General features: G+C 38.8%; 1 protein-coding gene across 2 annotated transcripts; it reads left to right on the top strand.

Annotated features, from left to right (window-relative positions):
- Positions 1 to 6,273: 6,273 nt before the first annotated feature.
- On the top strand, positions 6,274 to 24,783 carry LOC108671171. 2 transcript variants are annotated; one of them, XM_018158664.2, is made up of 20 exons: positions 6,274 to 6,492; positions 6,689 to 6,837; positions 9,431 to 9,562; positions 9,827 to 9,956; positions 10,840 to 10,946; positions 11,191 to 12,524; positions 13,119 to 13,248; positions 14,814 to 15,086; positions 15,639 to 15,760; positions 16,326 to 16,523; positions 17,152 to 17,256; positions 17,777 to 17,883; positions 18,234 to 18,393; positions 19,049 to 19,147; positions 19,473 to 19,595; positions 20,134 to 20,235; positions 21,092 to 21,205; positions 22,862 to 23,859; positions 24,218 to 24,322; positions 24,632 to 24,783. In XM_018158664.2, the coding sequence occupies exons 1-20, from the start codon at positions 6,320 to 6,322 to the stop codon at positions 24,642 to 24,644; spliced, it is 4,674 nt and encodes a 1,557-aa protein (XP_018014153.1). In that variant the 5' UTR covers positions 6,274 to 6,319; the 3' UTR covers positions 24,645 to 24,783. The 2 variants fall into 2 exon arrangements, with proteins under 2 accessions (XP_018014153.1, XP_018014154.1); XM_018158665.2 differs by lacking the exon at positions 14,814 to 15,086.
- Positions 24,784 to 24,814: the final 31 nt, after the last annotated feature.

Below are 24,814 nucleotides of genomic sequence, written 5' to 3'. Positions count from 1 at the left end.
TCACTCCGCAGTGTGCCAGGGTTTCCAGATGGAGCCAAGAGAAAAAGGCCAATTTGACTCATAAACAAGGCCCAAAAAGGCCCCATTTGAAATTAATAGAAAATTTTTAAATTTTAGGTAGTTATAACCATTTTCAGTGCATGCATTTACTCTCAAGGCTTTCAGACAGCAAAAAAATACACCAATTTCATCACGTGTATGAGCTGAATTACCGTCAATGCTACATAAGCCGCCAGCCTGCAGCGAATTGCACGTTACTCGCCGACCGTAAATAAAACCGTATAATACCTGATATTGAGGATTCAATTGCCACCTAACAACCATAAAGCTTTTCGTTCGGGTTAGAGAGTTTGGGCTCAGTTTTGCTATTTTGCTAACAAAATAGATAGTAAAGTGGTAGGCGACATAATTAAGTGATGTTTGTGGCGAGGAGCGCAGCCGTGCACCACCAATTTTGTGCACCAATAAGCCCTGAATCGAACGCCTTGGATATTTCCGGACATCCACCAATCAGCCGTGCACCACTCGGCTTTGTCTTCCTCCGGCCTCGCATGGAACCTACCGTGCACCACCAGGCCGCGGATCGAATCTGACTTCCGGGCATCGTTAAATTACGTAATTTTACGTTCACCGCATTTGAGGTTAGGTTTCAGATAGCATAGTTCTGTTCGAAAATTTCTCGTCTTTCGACAAGTGGCCGTTCGACCGAGGGCTGGTTCGACCTACGGCCTAGATACGGACGGCTTCAAGTGATGAAGGCGATGTTCCGGAAGGCAGGAATCATGATGGTCCATTACATCCAGGGCAGTAGTGGTCTTCGACAGGCGACCCATGTGGCGAAGTTTTTGACATGTTGGCATTGACGGTAGAATATTTATACTCGGAAGATGAAAAAATTTAAGCTCATTTCTGCGGTATAGAGATGATGTGGTTTTGGCATTGACGGTAGAATATTTATACTCGGAAGATGAAAAAAAATTAAACTCATTTCTGCGGTTAGGCGGCACTCGCTAGTGTTGCCACCTAAACCGAAGTGTTGACACAGTTTCGTGTCAAAATTTGAGTGTACTCGTCTTGGGCAAAACTGAATTTGGGTGCACTCGTCTTGGATAAAATTGAAGGACCAAATTATCATAAAAAACGAGAGTTACATTTTTCATAAAAAAGGCCCAAAACGGACAAAAAGTCAAAATGAAATTTTTTATGCCAATGATTTCAAAAAAGGCCACGTTTGCGAAATTTGGCTTTAAAAAGGCCCATCTGGCAACACTGCAGTGTACCGAAAACACTATACTCGTGTATAGGTTCGCAACCTGCAAAACTGTAGTAGACGCAACCAATATACGCAACTACTAGCCCCGTGTGTAAGCACCTATTAATTATTAGCGATGTCAGCGCTGAAGAGTAGGCCTGATGTGGCCTGTCGCCGATTCTTACTTTTCGTGACTTGTTCGCAGATCTAAAATCGTGTATTTGACCGGATCTTTTCAGGATTGACGATAGTTTGAAATAGCTACTAGGTAGACTTCCACCGGGTTCGATATGGTGCTAGGCATTTCAAGTCTGAATGTTTATTTCAAGTCTGAATGTTATGTTTAGCTCGTAAAAAAAATTGTTTAGCTCGTGAAAGCCAACATTACCACTGGATGGTTAGGAAATTAAATAGGAATGTATATATAAGTTTTATATATGTATATATAATATATAACTTATATATGTATATATAATACATATATAAGTTTCGTTAAAATCTGTTCAGTAGTTGTTTAGAAGAAATGTCTTGTCACTGCAAATATCGGCCCGTTTCACCGTATAACTAGCGAATTAAGGCGAAATTGAGGAAATTTTTACGAGCTAAGCATCACCGTTAGGTCCTAATGAATAAGCATACCAAGTTTCATCGAACTGCTTTCATTGCTATGGGATATATTCCTTGGTCGTTGAATTGGAAGATATTCTTCTAGTTCTAGTTCTACTGGGAGATATTCATACTAGTTCAACCATGGTAAGACCGGCCGCGAGTCTGGCTGTAAAATTGTCCGAAACTTGTACCAGATTTCCCGCGAATTTTGAAGCAGGGAACAACAACATTGACTTAAGGGAATTATATTTTAAATGACATGTAATTATTAAATTGAAAAAGTTAGGGTTTTTAAGCAAAGGTTTGTTTATTTCATTTCCGAAATCTAATGTAAAAAAGTATTACTTTATTGCTAGGTACTACCTTGTGAAGAAGACGAAGACGAATATGTATTATTACGCAAGTCAATTGCGTTCGCGGGCTGTGCCGCTGTGGGAGAGAGTCAGCTGCGTTCATCGAGTAAACATCTCTAGTGTCTATCGCCCTTGATTCCGTTAAGTTAACCGGTAAATAATCGCCTATAAGTCACATATTACTTGATCTTGGACTACTATATATACCACGAGTATATTTAGTGAAGGGTCCTTCTAGCGTCAAGAACCCGGCTGTACTATTGAGCACTACCTGCTGCATTGCCAGCGACATGCGCAGCCCAGACAAGAGCTGAAAACTAATTTAAGATGTTTGAATGTACAATTTTCTTTGTGTGAACTTTTGGGGGGAGGTAATAACGATGACGATGTGCAAAGAAAAATCTTTAAACTTTTGACTGTATACATTTTGAAGTCAGGTAGGCTAAATGAACTTTAGATAAGCTAGCTAAATAAGAAATGCAGCTTATATGTATGTATGTGTATGCAGATTTTTTTTTTTTTTTTTTTACATGTTTATGACCTGAGTTATCATACTTTCACTAGTCCACCCAATTATGTGGTCAAAAACTGTGCTGATTTCTAATGAGTAATGACCCTTGTTTTCTGATATTTTCTTATGTCATGTGTACTTTCTCAATTTGTGACTATACATTTTTTTTTCTTAATGTCAGGTAGGCTAAATGAACTAACTGTATGTGTATGACCTAAAAACTTGAGAAGTGTGAGAGATGTATGATCTAAGTTATTGTACCTATACTAGTCCACCTAATTTTGCGGCCAAATGCCGGGCTGAATTCTGATGAGGAAGGGCCTTTGCTTTTTGATATTTTTAATGCCCTGTGTTGCTTTTCTTTTGCTTGCTGTCACGCTCAGCCATTGCGTCCACTGACTTTTCAAAAGCAAAAATAAGTGGTCTGACCTCCATACCAAGAGGTCCAAAACTACACAAGCTCTCAGGCCCAACGGTCATCCTTGCGGTTGTCCTGTGGCTTTAAGTCTACCCTGCGTGGACATCCCGAAAAGAAGATGTGCCGCTGTGGGAGCAGCATTAATGTGGAACTTAGGCTCACCAATGCTTTTTTTCAATAGTTGTGATAGAAGTTTCCTAGCTTCAATATATTTTTTTTATTCTAGTAAAAATTGGTTACTAGATATGTATTTTTCTTGTTTGGGTGTCGTTATTGTCAGTGTCAACTTGGTTAAAATTTTTATCTATGTTTCATTGCTTATTTTTTAGCTTCATAGTATCCGAAAAAAAGTATGTCCACCAATTTACCGGGTTTACTGGCGGGTTACAGTTATTTGAAGGGAAAGATTCCATTATTTATAGCTTTTGGGCCCCTTGGTCCTTGCAGGCTTGTATTTTCATGGTTATTGTTTGGAATTTGGCCCTAGTAACTAATATCATTACTGTGACAGTGAGTGACACTCACAAGTGTGAACTGGAAGCTGGTGCGGTCTGTGGAATTGTGTGGTGAGCCGTGAGGTACGCGAAAAACTGAAATATTGTGTCAGCTGTGTGCGGTCAGTGCGGTGTGCCTTTGATTACTGATCACAGCATTAATTCGCGCAAAATCCTAATTAAGTAGAAAGTGGCGGCTAGAAACATTAGTTTTAGTAAAGACAAAGATTGAAAGAAATGTGCTGTGCTGACTGTTGAAGTCTGCTGGACAACAGAATACTAATTACTTACAAATGATTGCAAATGTATTGACTATTGTATTGAGATAAAAGTGATTGGACCACCAAACATTCTGGCAAATTGGTCAGAAGTTCCCATGAGCCATGCCCATGACCAAGATGAAAATGCTATGCTAGGCCTAGCATTAAATTCCACCCATTTTTAATAGTCTGTCTAAATTCTTTGCATGAGAAATCATAAAAACTTGTTTGTGCCTTTGATTTTTGAAAATTTACTATAGTAAAACAATAATGTTGACCTACAATATTTTTTTAATTCTTCTCAATTTTCAAGATTAGGGTACCAAGGATATTTTATAATGGCATCTTGACCCTCATCATTATATATATATAGTCAAATGGGGTAAGACAGGATCGCAGCCTTCATGGGGTAAGAAAGGACCAGCCCATGGCATGCACTCTAATTGCACTGAATTTAATTTGATAAAAGAATTATTAAGAATATGTTAGAATCATTGCCTGTCATTTCAGTGTTTGTTTCAACCCTCTTCTGCAAATAATTAATTTTTGGTTAATTTTTAAAGAAAATTTATGTAAAGAAGGGTCACAAAATAGTTAACCCTATTTGGGTAATAAGCTCTGTCTAATGACAAAAAATTTTTTGGACAGGTTTGTAGATGTAGGCAGGTAACCTCAAGTAATAAGCAACTTTTGAGACTTACTAGGCATTCCTACCTGCTACCATCACTGCCTGACTAACATTTTTTCGATTGCGTAGTTTCGGTTGCATTAGAGCGGTCAGACTGCTTTATTACTTGTTCAGTTGACACTTGCTGTACAACCGGACTGTTTTTAGGGTAAAATTAGTTATTTGGGGTAACACATGCATGCAACCTTGTAATAAGTTCGTGGCTTATAAATAGTTTGTCATTACTCAGCGTAAATGGCTTTTCATTAAAAATTACCCGGCGACGCATCTTTAAAATGGCCGGCGACGCTTTGGGCTTAAAAATCCATATATTGCCGACGCTGCATCCACCCTCTGCATAGTGGTATTACCCTAGGTACAGGTTATCAAAAATAGCTTCTAAATGAATATATTATTGTGCAGTACATGGAGTATTTTGGTCAAAAATTTTTTCTATGGCTCAAGCTTCATTATAACTTGTTAGCTTTTTTAATTAGAGAAATATAGTGCACTATTTTAAATTGCATCAAATGGATATAGAAAATAGGGTTGTCTCTTCCCATTAGTGAGCTGCAGAACTATGTGCAAGATTGGCTGGGGGAAAAATCATTGTGTGAAACATGAAAAATTATTATTATGACAACTCTGTGAGAGGGCATGGGCTACATTAGATGAAGTGCCCCACAAATACAGTTAGCAAGAAAACACATGATGTCTGACACTTAAGTTATTATCCATTGGTTTTATTACCAATTTGATCAATTTTTCAGACAATGGCACTAATATACATGAAGCATTTAGCAGTGCTCTACAATGAACCAAAGCCAACCCACTATTACTATGTTTAACAAAGTTTTCCCAAGACAAAAACTCCAATGTGACTGATATTAGAGTTGACTTCCTGCAAGTCGCAACACAAAACAGTAACAAGTGGTTGTTTAATCAAATAATGTGTTTCTAGATGGATGATATTGAATATCAGGTTTGTACTTTTATTAAAAACCTTGTAACATAAGAATTACCAGTCGGTCCTGTCTTACCCCAGGTAACCAGCTCACTTTTTTCAATCTGTACAGAAAACTATGTTAGATGCAAAATGTCTGAGTTGTAGCTTAGAAGCCCGTTGCATAGATACACCTTGTGATAGGTTTAGGGTTTTTTAGTTATTCATGGTATAGATGCTACAGGCTTGTTAGTGATTTCAGTCCTGTCTTACCCCATATCTGACTAAATTAGTAATGTTATGTCAGCCTTATGTGTGTTATTATATATGGTAATTCTGGTCCATTTCTGGACGCAGTTGCAGTGAAACTGGTAGAGTGGTACTGGTAGTGTATACCACAGAATAAGTGTGGTTGGATTATTGCATAATAATGGGCTAATAAGTGTTACTGTAACTTAGATGTTTTCATGGCAAATTTGTAGTTTAGTTTTATTTTCAAATGGATTATTTCTATTGAATACATGACATGCCATGCATAATTCATTCAATTTCTGATGAAAATATTTACAGTTCAAATTTAGTAAAGGCCCGCTACGGGATAACTATAACTTTCTTCTATGCATAATTTATATATGGTAATCTGTAGATTTTGAGGTTAATTCTCTTGAAGTTTGATTTTGTATCCATTCTGATTTCTGATAATAATCAATCTTTCTCTTCTATGGGAAGACCAGGGAAGTCAATATAATTCTCTGCTCTATTTTACAGTCAATTAAATAAGGAGTGTAGTTGATGACAAGTCTGCATTCACAATGCAGTCACAGTGGTTAGAAAAATCAAATGCTCCTCTGTCTATAAAATATGAAGATTGTAAAGCTGTAGTGCAGAATTTGCTGATATCTGCTCCTCGTGGACTTCTTCTGAGACAGCTCCTTCAAGACTACCAAGAATGTGAAGGCTTGCCTTTGCCTTATTTGTCTTTGGGGTGAGTTTCAAGCTGAAATTGATTATTCAATTGTTATTAATTATGGTTTAATTGTTCCGTTTAACTTAGACTTGACAAAGTCCAACAACTTGAAGAGTGTGTAAATTTTTGTGTTTTGTATGTACATGAAATGTCAGGTAATGGACTACATCATTAGCTTCCTTTTGACACTGATAATTGATTTCTATTATCACAGATTTTCAAACCCAGAGAGTTTGCTGCGTAGCATGAATGATGTTGTGAGCCTGCAGTGCTGTGGCAACACCATCACACTTGTGGCTAAATCCACACCTGAGACAGAACACATCAGGCAGTTTGTGGTTGAACAGAAGAGCTCCAGGGCTGGTGAGAAGTGCAATTACTGCAACTTGTTCTATCTTTCTTGAATTGATTTACTCTGCTCCATTGTAAATGTTAGTGTTGTCAGTATACATACCTATAGGCTGTGATAGTTTGTGTAATTTGGCAGAAGCCTTTCTTTTATGCAAGTTCGAGTGAAGACCAGAGCATGCTTTTTATTAACTACCTGACATTTTAATGGAATGCAATGTTTCAAATTTAGGTATACAATATTCATCATCAAGCAAGTGAAGGGTTTTGCAACAATTCAAATTGAAATTTTGGAAATGTCAGTAGTACAAGTCAATGGTATTATTGATAAAGTTTGAAATATAAGCTTAAGTTATTCTGAAAATAATTTCAGCATTCCAGGGACCGGATGAATTGTGTAGTTTGGAGGTTGATAGCTGGAGACTTGCTCTTGATAACAAGGGCCTCAGCTATTGCGTCTTGAAGGGTCAGGGCTCCGCATAACTGTACTGGTGCAGGCCTCCATCTTCTTTGTGGGGTGTCCACGCTGGGTGGACATAAAGCCACAGGTCCGCCTGATGGATGGCCGTTGGGCCTGAGAGCTTGTTGGGGTAAAGTTTTTAGCCTCTTGGTATAGGAAGCTAGTCAATGCTCTCTCATGTAGCTCTGTTCAGGATTTGAGGAATTTAGGGAAACCAAGTATTAGTAAGTGGACTGATTAAATGCTCATTTGAGGCAAAACATAAAAGGTAAATGAATGCTGGTTTAGCCTCCCTACCTACTTTAATTACCTAAAAGACACCTAGATGATAATAAATACACCATCAATGACAATAGATAGAACATAATTGGCAGCAGTAATCAAATGTGTGCACAGCCACCATGCATGCACCTACAGCTTGCCTAACCTGCCTGATTTAAATATGAATAAAGTGAGAAATTGGAATATTTTCTCTTACACATTATCATTATGGTTACCTCCCTCCAACAAATTACACAGAGTAAATTCTACATTAATGCATCTTTAATTTCTTTGTAGCTCTTGACCTCCTGTCCTAGCAATACATGATGTTGACATTCTAGAAGAAAATGTGCTATTGTATCTGCTGTATTGCAGGTGGTGCAGGCTTCCATTGTTGCTCGGGTGATGGTCTCATTGTGAACCTCCTGCATGTGGTTCTTAAGTCCTTGTAGATGGCATGCGAGTCAGCAGCTCAAGGTGGTGCTAACAAGACCATTGTACTTTATTTTTTGAAGAAGTTTGCTACCTTCTACATTACATGAAAATTTATTTACAACATTGATTTCTTGTGGCAGTTCAGATTTTTTACAGAAATTATTGTTCATGAAAAGGTTTTTAATTTTCTTATTTTTGTAGTAGAGCAGAAGTTTTATATTTTTGTTATCCATTGTGCTCTTGATGTTATTATGGATGATTGACTGTTGGACTCGTTTGTCCACTTTGTAGCTTCTGTTCATCTGGCCTTGATAGAAGATTGTTGTGATGGGTTCCATTTGATATTGCTATTGATTAGATATAATATGAAGCAATATCTATTGGAACATTAAAAAAAATCTTCTAACAAAAGCAGATGAACTGAGGTTACAAAGCAGATAAAAAAATCCTGCAGTAAATCATCCATAATAATATCAAGAGCACAGTGGATAACAAAAAAATACAACTTGATAAAATAAAATACTGCAAGAATAAGAAAATTATAAACCTTGTCATGAATAATAATCTGCGTGGAAAATCTGGACTGCTTCAAGAAACTAAGGTTGTTTCTAAATTTTCATGCAATATGAAAGGTTGCAAACTTCTTTGAAATGTCAACTAGGTACATTGGTCTTACTAGCACAACCTTAAGCCACCGACTCGCATGCCACCTACAATCTGGAGGACCTAAGAACCACATGCCGGAAGCTCACAATGAGACCATCACCCGAGAGACATTGGAGGCCTGCACCAGCATAGTTATGCGGTGTTCTAGTCTTCTAGAAGTTCAATTTCAAGCGTTGCAAACCCTTCACCTGCTTGAAAATGAATAGTATATATTCAAAATGTTGAATTTCATTAAAATGTGATTTGGTAACCTGCTTTTTGATCTCCCAGCACCAGTAAGAAATTTTGTTTGACTCATTGGAAGAAACAAATAAGAAGATTGCTTTTAATTAACCATGCTCTGGTTTTCAATCTATCAAACTTGCATATGCTGTGATATGCATGCACTACCTTCACTTTCATTATTTAAGGTTTCTTTTATTCCTAATACAACATGATTGTAGCTTTCATTCTGTACTGAACAGATGTCTTAATCATCTGTGAATATTTCTGAATTATTACATTTTCTTTCACCAATTTATTCATTACCTGACTAAATAGAATATCTATTTATTAATTATGTTTTTAACTTTTTATTCAAAACTGAATTCACTTTTAAATCAATATTTTTGCCAATGAATGTTTTTCATCATGTTAACTTGTCTAGTCATGGTGCCAAAATTTACTTTATAATTATGTTGAAACCATAAACGTTTTTCAATCTATAAATAGGATTTCTTGTTATCAACTTTGTTGATGATTATTTTTTAGTTTGTGCTCATTTAGCTAATTTTTTTACCAATGAAGGAAGGCTTGGGGGTTCAAGCCTCACACGAAGAGGCGGTGGCCACAGCAACAGAGTCCGGGAACGCACCCCGTCTGCGCGCCGCAGGCGGCCTCTCAGTGTTCCTCCTAGCAGAAATTCCTCTAATAATACAGGTTAAATACTTTCCTTACATTAATTCACTATAATATCATATGAAATATCATTTGTAAAATTAGCCTCAAAATTTAGTTTCTACTGGATTAGTGGCAATATTCACAAACATTTTTGTATTATTACCTCTATAAATTCATTTCATTTACTAATGTACTACCTCTGCAATGTTAATTTTGAGGTTGGTTTTTATTTCATGAAGTTGAAATGAATGTCTGCTGTTTGACCTCAAGTCTGATGCTGACTGCTCTGCCTTATTCCAACAGATGGCCACATGTATATTGTTCCTCCATATATACAGAAAAATATTAAAGAGCTACTACTGATGCATCGTCATGGAATCCCTTTGGAGTATATTGGTGCTGAGTATGAAAAGAAATATGGCTTTCCATTGAGGTATGTTAGCATGTCATCTGTTTAATGTGTATACCATTACCATTGTACGTTTGCTTGTCCTTAATAGCTAACTACTGGTACCATTAATTTGGATCACCAGTTAGTTTGATATTTATATAATCCTTCGTTATTACTGACTGAATTTTTTTTACAATTTACATGACAATTTGTTTTTTTTACTGAATTTTTTTATTACAATTTCAAAACCTGACGTCAAAGAATAATTAGAGCTATCTATGCTTGCCCCTTTGATTTGATACACTAGAAAGTCTGTTGTTACATTATAATATAATTTAACAGTATTGTCTGTATTCTGAGATTGTGTGTTCTCTGTGTAGGTTATAGTTTCATTAATGTTTTCATTATGGCGTTTGTAAAGCATTGTTCTCACATCAGAAATTTGATCTCACGAATGAGCCTAAATTCATTTGTTCACTTCTGTGGCGCTCTACATAGATACTTTCGTTTTACCTCCCCTAACTATCTCCGTATTAAAAGGTCCTCTGCACAGTTGAAGTTTCCTAGTCTTATTGAGGTTCTCGAGTGTATTTGGCGCTGCTTGAACTGTCCTCTCTATTCAATTTTTATCTGACGTTTCAGGGATAGTTTTGTGCCCCTTGCGCGTCTTCATGCTAAGTCCAATTTAGAATAGAATAGAAGTGTTTGCACTGAAGAAATAGGCCCATGGCCTGTTGCCGATCCTTGTTCTTTTCGTGACTGATTACACAGGGGATCCGGCCTTATGAACCCGATCTTTCCATAACTGACGAATTGATTGAGATAGCTGCTGGACTTATTGCAAGGCTCGTAGTTTGTTTTTCCTTCTATTAACATTGATCCATGCTTATGTTTACGCTTGTAATGTCCTTTACTTTGTCATCAGGATTCCATTTAATGAGAGTAGACGGAGGTCATTTTTCAACTCGATGTCTCATTTCTGCCACGTACGCCTGCAGCGCGATGGAAGGATGGTTGTCGCCATTAACGAGGGTAAAACAAAAATAGTTGCGCTAGTATATATAATACATGTTTAAGGGGAAGCCTGAGATAATGTAGTCGAATTAATAAAAAAAATGAAAAAACTCAACACCTCCAGTATTAACGAAGAATCGTAAGCCAGTAGCTGTTAATATCGAGTACTGTGCAATGATGAACATTTATCCCGCAAATCTAATCAAATATTTTTTGAACTGCTAGCACATGTTATGTTTCTAGGTATAGCCTACTTTTTCAGATCTCGCTATGACCGCATTTAACAAGCCAAAAGAGCATTCTGATGGCCGTGAAAGGCGCAACACTATTTCCATGGCGACAAGCACTTCTTGTGGGATTTCTTCAAAGTTGGCTCCTCAATCCAACAATGCTGCAGTTAATGATGAAAAATATAAAAGGGAAAGCAGCGTTTGCAACGGACATCTCAAAACTTTGACTCGTCTTCCAGACAATTCGAGTTCCCAGGCATCAAATAACAAGAACTTTTCCAATCATGACCCCGAAAAGGCAAGCGAGAAAAACCGTGGAACATTTGACTTGAATTTGAGAGAAAATAAATTTCCAGGGAGCGATTCCTCGGCAAAGGTTTCGTCTCCTGAAGTATATAGCGTGGCGTCCCCAAATGTGTTGGAGTCTAGACCAAGAAAGTCAGCAGGTCGCCTGAGTTTATCAGCAATAGTTCTGGACCAAACACTGCCGTCGCCGAAAAGCGCTCCATGTTTGTTGGAATCTGACGCGGTCAAGGCTGCCGATCGTGATAAAAATGTCCCTGCTGCTAATGTAACCTCCAACAGCGCGTACAACGAAGATGCCAATGGCGAACAGGAAAGCTTGGATTATTTTGACTATTCCATTGAGTGGAATTATAATGAGACTTCCGAAGCGAAGATCAAAGCGGAGAATGAGAAGTCTACCCCCAAGACCATCTCAAACGAAGAAAAATCTTTTGATTCGACGTCTGCAAGTTACCGACCATCGCTGGCGCGCCCTAAAATTCCCTCTCATATTTTGAAGCAAGCTTGGACCCGTCTAAATGAAAAGACTTCGACCCCACTCATCAAAAATGAAACAAAGCAACCTCGTTCAAATGTAAATGTTATCAACGGCAATGATCGACCTAAGGAATTTCACGATGATGCCAAGAATGAAATTTCTTGCAAGCATGAAACGGCTGTGTCTGCTTCGTTAATTAATAACGAAATGCATTTGGACAAAACTAATAAAAATCAAGTTGCTGAAACTTCAAATGAAGGCGATCGCAATGCATGCGTTGTAAAAGATTCAGAACGCTTCGTGATGTTTAAGCCCTCGATCTACGCCGGCACATCTAAGGCATCAAATTCAAGTCTAGTTGTTACTGTTAATCAAACCATCAAAAAGACAATAAACAATGAGCTAAACAGTGGTGATGGTCCCATTGAATTCAAAGGCAAAGGAGATATTGCTAAAATTTCGTATCGGTCCACTACTCCGCGGTATATCCCCGAGAATGTGATGAGAGGCTTGACTGCCGCAGTCAAATCCATGAGTAACTCGCATACGATCAGCCCGCATCAGATCGAGCAGGCGTATAAGGTGAGATTATACTGAACGTTTTCCTTTCCAATTGATGTTGCCAGAAGTTAACGGGAGGGCTTTCCTATTATTTTGAGGCCATTAGTTGATATGTGGAGTTCTCAGTTATTTTTTGCCTGCGCACGTTTCAATCTGTAAAGTTTATTCCTTTATATTTCCACAACATGTATATCATATATAATTACCTACAGGGTAGAGAATTGTTACCACGAGCACATACCCGACGAAAACTACACATAATTCACATTTTCCTTCTCTGTGGATCTCCTTACGAATTTTCGTTCACCAATAATACAATGTGAATGGATAGAATACGTCAATCAAATCGCTTAATTGATACAATAATGATAATAAATATTTTTCTGTCGCATAAGGATCTGTTGTAGAGCTCTAACAACGAAAGTTACCGATTATTTGCCTACATCAACATTCCTCTTTCGTGATGTACTGTTACTTACCTCTATTTTCTGACAATTTTTATTTCGTTGTCAATGATATCTCTGTTTACATTGTGATCTCCACGATCGTTCGTGCCGTTACGTAAATGATGTAAAGGTGATCGTTTGAAAAGTTAAACAACGTAATTATTTCCAGATTGCTACGGGGGAAAGTTTGAACCTCGCGATCCTTGGTTTGAGCAGCTTCAAGGAACTGGCGTACGCAGTGCCGAACCTCCTGACGGTGGTGGAAAGTTCCTGTAACGGATATACAATCAACGTTGCAAGTATGTTCCGTGTTTTTATGATAAATTCTGCTATTTTGTTGATTTATAGATTCTTTTATTAATCATCAACTCGATTTACGGAGAAAAGACTTGTCGGTTTTTAATGCTCTTCCTATCAAAAGGCCTGATCCTTTTTAATGCTCTTCGTGCTGAAGGGTCTGATTGTTTTTTCTTTTTGTACCTAGTTTTCTTTTTTTTATCTAATGGCCAAAAGTTTTTTTTCTTATCTAAAAAGTTTTATAAGACTGACTTCATAAAAATGAAGTTCGTTGTCGGAAATTTAAATCTTGATAATCAACATATTGGTTTATACGTCTCATCTGATTGATCTCAATGAGACCTATAGATCTGTGTGAAAAATTTATATAATTTTTTTATAGTGAATTGAGACCAAGAGATAGAGAAAAAAATTCACTTAGAAAAAACTTATAATTCAAAATACAATAGGGGTCCGTTGAAACATTTCTCTTTGAAACATCTAATTCGTGAGATATATGAAGAAGCTTCTCTAAAAGCTGGACTTTGTTGGAGCTCAGGCTGCAAAATAAATGGTTCAGGCCACAGGCTGCAGAAAAGTATAAAAACTCCACGGCCAGAGGTGCCACGATTTAATTAATTTTGTTGTTGTCCTTATTACTCGGGCTGTGTGAGGTGTAAAGGGAACAAAAACGTGGTCAGATAGAACGCGTAGGAAAACAACTTTCTCTTATGGAACGATTTTTTCAAAATCAAATGTTCAGCCGTGATACGGTGCCAATTGGCACTAGATGTCACTCAAAACGCGTGCCAGGGTTTTTCTTATGGTTTCAAACGATACAAAAGATCAGTTGCACTCTTGTTGCTCGTAGCGACTTTTCTAAAAAAGCTCGTCAAGCCCTGACATTATCGTGCCAAACGGCGACATTATCGTGCCAAACGGCGACATTATCGGGCCAAACGGCGACATTATCGGGCAAAACGGCGACATTATCGGGCCAAACGGCGACATTATCGGGCCAAACGGCGACATTATCGGGCCAAACGGCGACATTATCGGGCCAAACGGCGACATTATCGGGCCAAACGGCGACATTATCGGGCCAGACGGTGACATTATCGGGCCAAACGGCGACATTATCGGGCCAAACGGCGACATTATCGGGCCAGACGGCGACAATATCAATGTTGAGTAGAATAATTAGACTAGGAAAAGTTGTGTTGGGCATTATGGTAATCTTGATAAATCAGAAAACTTCCCACCAGCTGACCGATGTAAATATGACAGGTCAAAGAAAATATTTAGTTTAACCGTTTAGTTTGGAAACGCTAATGGAATTAATTGTTCAATTACGATTCATTACTGAATATGTAGTTACCGCTTAACTTTAGCTTATTTTTTCAAAGTTCTGGCTTTAGACTTCTTACCTTCCCATTTAAACTTTCTACATCTACCATTAAACCTGTGGCCTTAGAATTAGGCTTCATATTTTACCACTTTTCCGCGCGTATTTAATCTCATTATCTTCAGTTTAACTTTAATCACGGTTTGGCTCGTAATTTTTGACCCCTTCAATTGACACGTGTAGCGGAACCAACTGTGCCGCCCCACGCGGCACAGGCACAAACTGTGCTGTACCATGCGACACCAACTGTGCCGCAAGGCTCGGTGCCAGCTGTGCCACGTGAAGAAGTGCCGGAGGCGAGCTCAGCAGGCCAGAGGCCGCGCCGAAGATATGCGCCCAATGCGAACTTTCTACTTAACTTCGTCAAAGGCGTCGAGTATTCCAACAAAATGCACGTGGAAAAAATGACTCAAGGAAGCGGTCTCAAGAAAGAAGCTCTCAAAGACTTGATTAAAGGTACTGGTGGGAGAATGTCTCACGGAGAGCAAACGTTTCTGTGCTTTAACTAAATTTGTCACAAGAACGAGCGCCAGCAAATTTCGTCGCTAATCAAAATATGACGGAAGATGAACCACCGAAAACTTGATCTAATTACCGTTCTGATTTCTTTGTATAATTTAGTATAAGATTCATCAAAATATTCATATTAACTACCCTCACCTTAAAAACAGTAGGGATATATACCCTAATATTTTTACCTCAAGTCTTCATGCATATGATCTGTTAACCTTCAATCAATGTACAGATTACCCAGATTGTTAACCTTCAATCAAATTTATTTACCTTCATTTTTTTACTTACATTTTTCCATTAAATCTTGTCGCTTTCAATCCCGTCATTTTCATCTTTCAATTTTTTACGTTTGATTATATTTTTGTTAATCTGACTACCGGTATATTTGATCTTAAAGTCTTTAATCTTGTTACCCCTAATATTGTCGCTTTAAAAATGATAATATAACTTCATCAGCAAACTGCTTACCTTTTAACTCATGACTTATCGATGCAGGTAAAGGCCAGAACAACGTAGCACAGAAGCCTCTCGAAGGGCCTGAGTCTCGCAGACTCGCCAAGACCTTGAAAAATCGACCTTTTGGCCTTAGCTGTGATCAGCTCCTTCAGGCGTATAAGGTAAGGCGTTATTACAATGTGTAACGCGATATAAGTTATTATATACGCAAGGGACCGCAAGGAAGTATCAAACATAGTGAGGTCAATTTTATTCGCGTGTTGAAATTAAACGTTTATTATACGAATTGTATACTTATTGTATTGCTGTTTGCACAGGGCATTACATAGATGGGCCATTTTGTCTCGATGGCTTTATTGATTTTTGTGACGTATCTATAAGTTTATATAGCACTTCTGGAAGTGATTTTGAATACCAGAATTGTCGGTCGAGCCTTTACCACACGATGTTTATAACAGGTCGACTGGCCGGCACACAGCGCCGACTTATGGTATCATAGCCTTTACCACACGATATTTATTACAGGTCGACTGGCCGGCACACAGCGCCGACTTATGGTATCATAGCCTTTATCACACGCTGTGTATTACAGGTCGACTGGCCGGCACACAGCGCCGACTTATGGTATCATAGCCTTTACCACACGATATTTATTACAGGTCGACTGGCCGGCACATAGCGCCGACTTATGGTATCATAGCCTTTATCACACGCTGTGTATTACAGGTCGACTGGCCGGCACACAGCGCCGACTTATGGTATGCTGCTCGTGGCTACGAGACCATGGAAGACCTACTGGCCACCGCTCCAGCGCGGGCCCTGAAGCTTGTGTACACCGAGCTCACCTGTGACGTGGCCGGTCGCTCCAGCCCTTCCCACCGCGTATCTGTCTTCCCATACGATGCGCAGTTGCCGATATCCCATGTAATTAATTATTCATTAGCTTTCTAGTGAAAAACTGAGCTGCTTTTAATTTATAGGTAGCTTTATGGTTTGTTGGTTGTGTTTCGTCATTCAATTCTCAGGTGTCTTTTATTTTAAAGTGGCCATTTACTCTCTTCTTAGCTGCTCTTCTTGGAGAGTAAGCTAAGAGCTGCTCTTTTCTCTCTCTTCTTAGCTGCTCTTCTTAGTATACTCGAATCACCTCTGAAACCAGTAGTCTGAGCATTTTTAATGTCCTTATTCTCTTGATTATTTTTTTCCACATTTGTCTAATGCCACGTAATTTCTACCAATGAAAATTATCTACTACCAATATAATCACTTATAATATCATTGATACTGAAGTAATTTTGTTGCCAACGATAAAGGATCACTTATAATACCATTGACATTAAGGTGGATGTAGGGGATGATTCTCGAGTTCTCCTTTCAACACACGCGGGAACATCGTATCACGCTATTTAGGTTTGGAATCCATTGTCGTTGATTCGTAGTTTATTTGGCAACGAAGCATGAATCAACGCAGTGCCGGATTTTGATTTTATGTTATGTCAAGTACAATCCAAGTCTAGTAACATGCTATGCCCGCTAATAATTGAATCGTTCACAGAAACCCGATGATGCCACGGACTCTGGAGAGTGCGGCGCTCTTCTTGAGCATTTAGCTGGGCCTGACTGTGAGCTTCCTGCTGACACAGAGAACCCGCTACTGCAGGTGAGAAATCTTTTAAAAATTCATTTTACAGAGGCAATCATTTCTGTTTGATTGCCGAAGTTTATCGCGATTTGACAGTTATGAGATCTATGGTGCTCTTGACCATCCAATCATTCTTGTTTGATTACCGAAATTTGTCGTGATTTGACAGTCTGAGATCTATGGTGCTCTCTACCTGGCAATCATTCCTGTTTGATTGCCGAAATTTGTCGTGATTTGACAGTTCTGAGTTCGATGATGCTCTCTACCATACCAATTATGTGAATTTTTTAGAAAGCCCACTACGTTCTCAGTATGAATTCTCGAGCGACTCTAATTCTATTTTTTGAAAAGTTACTTTGTGTTTAATGTTTATAATTAGACGATAAATGCTAGGTAGAATAATAATATTTGTTCAGGGGTGACACGTTGTATACCAACCTTTTCTCTCTAATTATTGTCGCGATTTTTGCGGCTAATTTTTTATGTCATTAGCAATAGACGCAAAGTATTAGTAATGAAGTTGAAGGGTTGCTCACAGGTTGGAGGAAGCGTAGAGGGTGTCATGTTGGGAGAGATGTATTCTCCGCGCAACTTCGGCGTCATCTGCAACATGGCTGGCTTGGACGAGCTCATGGATGATCTCGAGTAAGAAATTTCTTTTATAACATTGATATTAATTCTGTTTTCTCCTTTTATTGAAAAAGCTATTGATACCCCTTAAGAATATGCGTTATTAGGGCCAAAAATATTTTCAAAATTTGGAATAGATGGAAGAATGTTAAGAATCGATGTTAAGAATCGGCGACAGGCCTACGGCCTAATAAACGCTGAAACCGCTATATTATATTATATATATTATATTAAGAATAAGATTTTTTAACCACGGGTAGTTAACGGCCAGAGAATTCGTAGAATTTAGAAAAATATTCATTTATAAATACATGTAATTACAGATTTTATGTATCAATCTGAAGCTAAAAGATTGGCTATTACAGGAAATACTACAACTACCAGTACACTCAGGACCAGTGGCAAAGCCTGGCCCTACTTGACGAATATTACAAGCCTGGGCAACTTGTGGCAGCCAACGACCCTAAGGACGAAGTCTTCTACAGAGCTGTCATCCGAGCCATAAAACCTAACGGCAAAGCCCAAGTATAACGCCACACTGATTCTCTTCTATTAATAAATTAATTGATCGAATAGATAGACATGTATTCTCAATAATTTGGCTCAGTGAATTTATAGCGGAACGGGTGGTTTGGTACTGGTAAAATTTAAGAACTTAGAACGGGGATTATAACAAGAATTTGCCGAGGATAATGTTCACAGTGTATTTTGTTAGGTAAGACGGTTGCACTCCAAACATTGGCGAACCAGGCTGTTGTGATACTACGGATAACTGAATCAAATAAGATAAAAAATGTCTATAAGTAGCTTGAATGATTTGCAGATCGGATAGATATTCTAGAAAATTAATAAAACATGATAACAAAGATAAATACTGTCCCTACAATTTCTTGCTATAAGAATGCGTAACTGACATTTGCAATTCGAGTCCCCCACTGTAAAATAAGAGATACGCCCTAATACTCAGTTTTAGGTTCGATAAAGTATACATAGTTCCGTTTTTGGAACAGTTAGAATAGAATAGTAGTGTCGGCATTGAAGAAATAGGCTCATGGCCTGTTGAAGTTTTAAAGTTGAAGTTAGAAACGGAAATAGAATCTCTCTCAAAAAAAGAGCTTTAATTGAAATTGCCGCAAATATTTATGAGAAACTCGTGTTAAAATCTCTTGTGACCTTGCAGGTCCTGTTGGTGGATTTCGGAAAAACTTTTCTAGCTGAGCGCTACATGCTGCTGCACCTACCCCTGCAGTTCACCAAGCAGCCTCCTTTTGCTTTACGCGCAAGTTTCCATGTTTTTTGTTGTTTTTTTTTTGCAAGTTTTCTGAATTTATTGCCATATGTCCTGTTAGCTTTGACCATTTCGTTCTAATCACTGACTTGACCAAGCTCAACTTGCTTGGATTGAGCTATTTGCATAGTGGACTCTACTTTAGAATAGAAGTATCGGCACTGAAGAAATAGGCCCGTGACTTGATTCACTAGGGATCTGGTTTTTGGAACCCGATCTTTCCATAACTTACGGTAAAACGTTATGGAAATTGGTGGTAAAAAGTTTGTCGTTTGTTTAAACTGATATTATAAAAAAACTGATGATGTTTGCATAGGCTTGTTTGTACGGCGTGTGGACAACGGAGAACAGTTCGACACGCTGGAAGTCGGGGACCCTTACACGCTTCGTGAGCTTCGTGTTGGACCGGAAACTTCGCGCCACCACAATCGCCATTCAGGTATCATCATTAGTAATAATAATAATAATAGCGTTTTCAGCGTTTATTAGGCTGTAGGCCTGTCGCCGATTCTTAACATCGCAGAACATTCACGGTATTTTGCGGTCTCGAACTCGCAACTCACTGCTACAATTCTGCTGTGCTTAACCGCCCGGCCTCCCCGCCGATTCTGACCAGAAACTGGCGCACAGAGCTGGGATCGAACCCGCGACTCTCTGCTCCAATCTCTGTACTCTGAACTGTAACCACTAACAAAATATAATCTTTTGAATTTTGTATGAGTTTTCTGATCACTAATACAGTCTTCGTTTTCATAAGAGATCTCAACAGTTTTCTAAATAATAACACAAAAGTTATAATTTCATCATAACTATTGACCGAGTATGCAAAGTACTTAACACTTAATTTATCATTCGATAGACTTTCAATTTAACACAATTTACAGTGTTTTAATTTTTTTGCGTGTTTCTTCCATAATAATAGGAAGGAAGAGGAGAGTATAAACTTTAATAATTGTAACCTGGCTGTTTATTTTCAGGGTTCCACTGTTCTCCTAAAACTCGTAGACCCGTCCTCGGATGGCATCAAAGACATCGCTAAGAGACTCGTGTGCGAAGGCTTCGCCATGCACATCACAGAGGTAAGGGTGCTGTAGAACTGATGACGGGGTGACTAGGATCCTTTTAAGCGCTTACCTTCTTGTGATACAAATCGTCATATATTAAATATATAAAATATATCTCTTTCTTGCATTTGTACGTTATCTATTAGGTACTTCAAGAGCCATCAACACAATTTTTCTACGGCAAGGAATTTTTTGAGTAGAGGATTTATATTCTTAAATGTCAAAACGGTCCAAGTCACACCGTTTACGGTATTAATTTCGTTAAATCTTGTTCACAAATAAACTTAATATGTTTCTACAGTGAAAAATTAATGTGTAATTTGATTTGTATGGATAGCATTAATTTTTCAACAGTGATTTCTTCGTGTACAGCTCAGAAAAGGACAAGCTTTGCGTCATATCATACACTGTCCCATTTCCCAATAAATAAATTCTGAATTAATAAACTACCTTATTTCTGAATGAATAACTATGGTTAGGGTCTGAGAGGAAAACAATTCGCGTCCGTCATTGACTGCGTATCCCAGATACTAACTCGTTATCTAAATGTGACTTCTTGCAAAAACCGACGTTTACTTATGAATTCTTTTAACGGGCTCCTTCAGATGATAAAAGTTCTGTTTACCTTCTAAAATCAGGATTCTAAATTGTGGATGAAGTAAAATACCATTGGCAATTGGAATATTTGGTGTGCGCACGTAGTCAAATTTCAATTCTTTCGCACATGTCCAACAAAAGAATACGACGGTGTCCTTTGATGTAATAGCTCGGGGATATTTTTCTCACTCGGTATACGAGATACGCTGTTTTCTTAGGTGGGCAATCTTACTGTCCACAATGAGCTCGAATTTATGCTTCTCTCGACTTGCAGCTTACGATGCCAGAGCTCACAGTAAAAAACGCCTGTGATAGCGACGACGCCAGTAACATCGACAAGAAGGCCAAAGCTTTGCAAACTACGGAATTGACTTCAAAAAATTCAATGGTGGGACCCCAGATTATCGTTGGACTTATTAAAAGTGATTTCGAAAACTATAGTTGCAATTTCAGCCGGTTCACCTTGCAATTGCCTAGTATTCTGTGATAGTACCAAAAAATTGCTGTCTGCTGTTGAACATTTTGTTCGATTGACACCCTACCAAACCAAAGTGGATCGTGAATATTTATCGAAATAATTCTCAATATCGGGAAAAGTAACTTGTTTGCTATCTGTCATTCGTAGCAAATATGAAGGCTTCTATTGTAATATTTTGAGTTAACATAACGCAATAAGAAACTTATCGACATGCAGAGGATATATGGAATAGAGTCGTACGGATACAATGGTCCAATAGCACCTCCTGGAATGACGATAAATCCTTATGAAAACGTGGGCGATGCTTGGACTCGCCGCCCTAAATTTCACAGCGGATACAAACCTTTCGATAATTTTGCGGTGCATAATGATAACTACCCTAGAAAGGATGGAATGATGAGGCCAAATTCTGGTTATCACCATCCTGGCATTTCGAATTTTCATCAGCCTCGGTATCAAGAAGAAACCATGCAGGGTCGCATAGCCATGCCGGTGCGAGATTACCATAGAGGAGCTGGGCCTCTGCTTCCCCGTGGTCAATATGAAGGCGCATTTCGATATCGCCCCTGCGAATCCCCTACGCGACGAATGCCTCCTGAAATTAGCCCAACTTCCCATGTTATGTATGGCCAAAATTCGACTGATACTCGTGGTTATTTAACTAAAAATGAGAAATTTGGGAGTCAGTTTCCGTCTAAAAATCCTCCTTATAATAACTCCCAGGGATTTTTTATGCACGATCGTGTAACGGAGCCTCGTATACGTCACAATGAGATGCGTGACCCTCGTAGAGCCCTTGAAAATACTGATAGATACGGAGTTGTGAGTCGTGACAACGCGTTTGATGTGAGAAACCCGTTCAAATATCCTCAACATGAAATGATTTGGGGCACAAGTTTCATCGATGCGACACAAATGAATGAACCACCTAGGAATTATCCCTCCATGAGACGTCCGATCATGTGCTCATTAGAATCTGATTACCGAGGCCAGGGAACAGAATCGAATGGAATGCTTCCCACAAGTAATAGACTACATATGGATAATTACAGGCCAACAGAGTGGAGACCCGCAAACAGGATCTTGGACACTTATCATAAAAGCCACTATGGTAACGCCGAGAAAAATATACGCAGAATGCCCGATATTTACGACGGAAAGTTTGGTCGACCAAACCAACATTTTGATTCGGATGCTAGACGCTACTAAGTTGGATTGAATGATCAAGTTCGAAATTTCCCATGATTAACGAACAGTGTAGATATTGTTTTATCATATTGTGCGCTTTTGCATTAATCTTAAGTACGTTTATTGTGTGCTGTTCTAAATATTGGTTAGTAAATAATGTTTATATGTTTTTTCTATTATTACCTTTGTATTTGTTTTTTAGTGTTTTCAAAATCAACCATTCTGGATAGAAGTTAAGTTCTAGCATCAAAGATAACTTGTCAAATTCCCTTAACATCGAACCAGAATTTATACAATCGAACCAGAATTGTAATTTGCCTCTCAGCAATGATATAATTAGATCCTAACGAAGCTCAAATGGTTCGTTATGAATTTCAGGTCTTCACTGATGCATCTGTGACTGAACAAGATAAGAAAGCGACTTTCGAAAACTCTGTAAAGGCTGAAGCCGCAAGTTCAGATGCAAGCGAATCGTCCAAACTATTAGTCACATCGCAAGGGAACAGTGCGAACACTCTAGCATCAACAAACGCCTGTGACTTATTGAAAGCTGAGTCTTCATCTCATGATATTCCGGCTCAAAGCACTCCAACTAGTAGCTCTGCTCCAACTTGCAGTGGTTCAACCGCTCCAATGCATTCTTCGTCGTGTACAGTGGATGTTCGTCTATCCAGTTCAGATGACGTTGGAGTCGAAGATAAGATTCAACGCACCCAAGGTGACTCGCTTGACCAAAATTCCAAAAACCTTGGAAGTAGCGCCTCTACGCAATGCGATGCGATTGTCGATACAAACCCTGGTGTTTTCACTTTAGATCAGCTCATCCAACTACGTGACTCAACTTCTCCAGTAGTAAAAAAAGTAACAACTTTTCAGGCTCAAGATCAAGTCGACCCTAATCCTACCCTGATTTCAATGCCTAAGCAGCCTACGAGACTCGTGCCTCAGCAATACATCAGCAATTATTCTCCTGTTGCTCGTAGTATTTATAATGGAAGAACTTCCGGGCTGCAGCAGCCAAAAGTCAGTCCTATCCGTAGTGCGCCATTGATGCAACCGAGTGGAACTGTGCCAAATCATCCTCTGCCTCAGCACTACTATCACTTTGCTCCCGTTGTTCGTCCTCAATCCTCGGTGATGCCTCTCCATTTTTCACAACCCCCAGCGATACCTCTCCATTTTCCACATCCCCAAGCGTTACCTCAACCTCAAGCAGCAATGATGATTGCTACTAGACCGTCATTGATGCCAACTGGGCAAACTGCCTTGTACCAAGCGTGTCCTGTACCCCCTCTGCCAAAAACTGTCACTTCGTTGGCGTCTGGTCGAGGCCCTGACAAGATGGAAACTACATTGGCTTCTTTGGAGCACCACAGGTAACTTTATTTAAACCATAGTTTTTTAATTTCAGGCGTATTCTGGTCATGTATTTTTTCCAGCTCACCACACAACAAATTTATTTTCAAAATTTTTGGCGTTTTTATGTAGCTAAATCGCTATACTCAATAAAACATTTTATGAACTAGTGTCAATCCTCTGCGATTTAGAACGCTCCTTTCATGCTCTCATTGAATAAAATTGCGCACTACAATTGATGAAGCTGATATAGTGGTAGGTTCTGTCTCTTCCCCATATAATCATATCGTTAAACTTGCCGATACGACTTTTACTGCCAATGTTTTTATTCTCACCTGAGATGGTCATGTCATGAAGTCTCCGTCATTGGTGTTTCAGAAGCGTCCTCCTGCAGCAAATTATGATGCGCCCATGCGACCAGGGCCTCATGAAGGCCTTGGAGGACATCACTGCCAATATCTGGCGGCTGCAAGCGCTCAAGCGGTGAGCTGTCTCCTAGCGCGCCATATTTGGATTTTCGGCTATTCATTCTCGCCTTTTTTTTCGCAGAGCGCGTTTTATATAGTCTCGTGTCTCACATAAAACCTTCTGAATGTTTTTTTATGATAAAAAATATCGGAAGGCTAGTGTGTATATACATGACATTCATTATTGTCTACATTACATTCGTGTCACTTTGGAAACCCTGAAATTCGCAACCGCTTTCGTAGTGTGAGCTCGGGAACTTATTTTTTTGTGATTCTTAAATTCTGAAGCCTTAAACCAGTGTGTTAAGTTTTCTTCAACTTTCAGTACCAATGTGTGAGCCTCGAACTTCACAAACGCCGAAGCGTGGTCGGACCACGAGAGAAAACGAGCTTTTGTGGCATGCTTCTTCTACTGACTTCAGAACGGAAATTAATTAATTCGCTAAGTTGAAGAAAGGATTTATTACTTATTTGTAGGATTTGTTATCCAAGTTTGTTTATTTTTGAT

The sequence above is a fragment of the Hyalella azteca genome, unplaced genomic scaffold, assembly GCF_000764305.2.
Source record: "Hyalella azteca isolate HAZT.00-mixed unplaced genomic scaffold, Hazt_2.0.2 contig5956, whole genome shotgun sequence".
Classification (NCBI taxonomy): Eukaryota; Metazoa; Arthropoda; class Malacostraca; order Amphipoda; family Hyalellidae; genus Hyalella; species Hyalella azteca.
The sequence above is the reverse complement of the archived record's forward strand: the minus strand, read 5'-3'. Positions and strand labels throughout refer to the sequence as shown.

Excerpts from the sequence above, each read along its gene's own strand:
- LOC108671171 (XM_018158664.2), top strand. The coding sequence starts at position 6,320 with ATGCAGTCACAGTGGTTAGAAAAATCAAATGCTCCTCTGTCTATAAAA. Across the intron at positions 6,493-6,688 it reads TTGCCTTATTTGTCTTTGGG|ATTTTCAAACCCAGAGAGTT; the intron begins GTGAGTTTCAAG and ends CTATTATCACAG. Across the intron at positions 17,884-18,233 it reads GAGCTCATGGATGATCTCGA|GAAATACTACAACTACCAGT; the intron begins GTAAGAAATTTC and ends TGGCTATTACAG.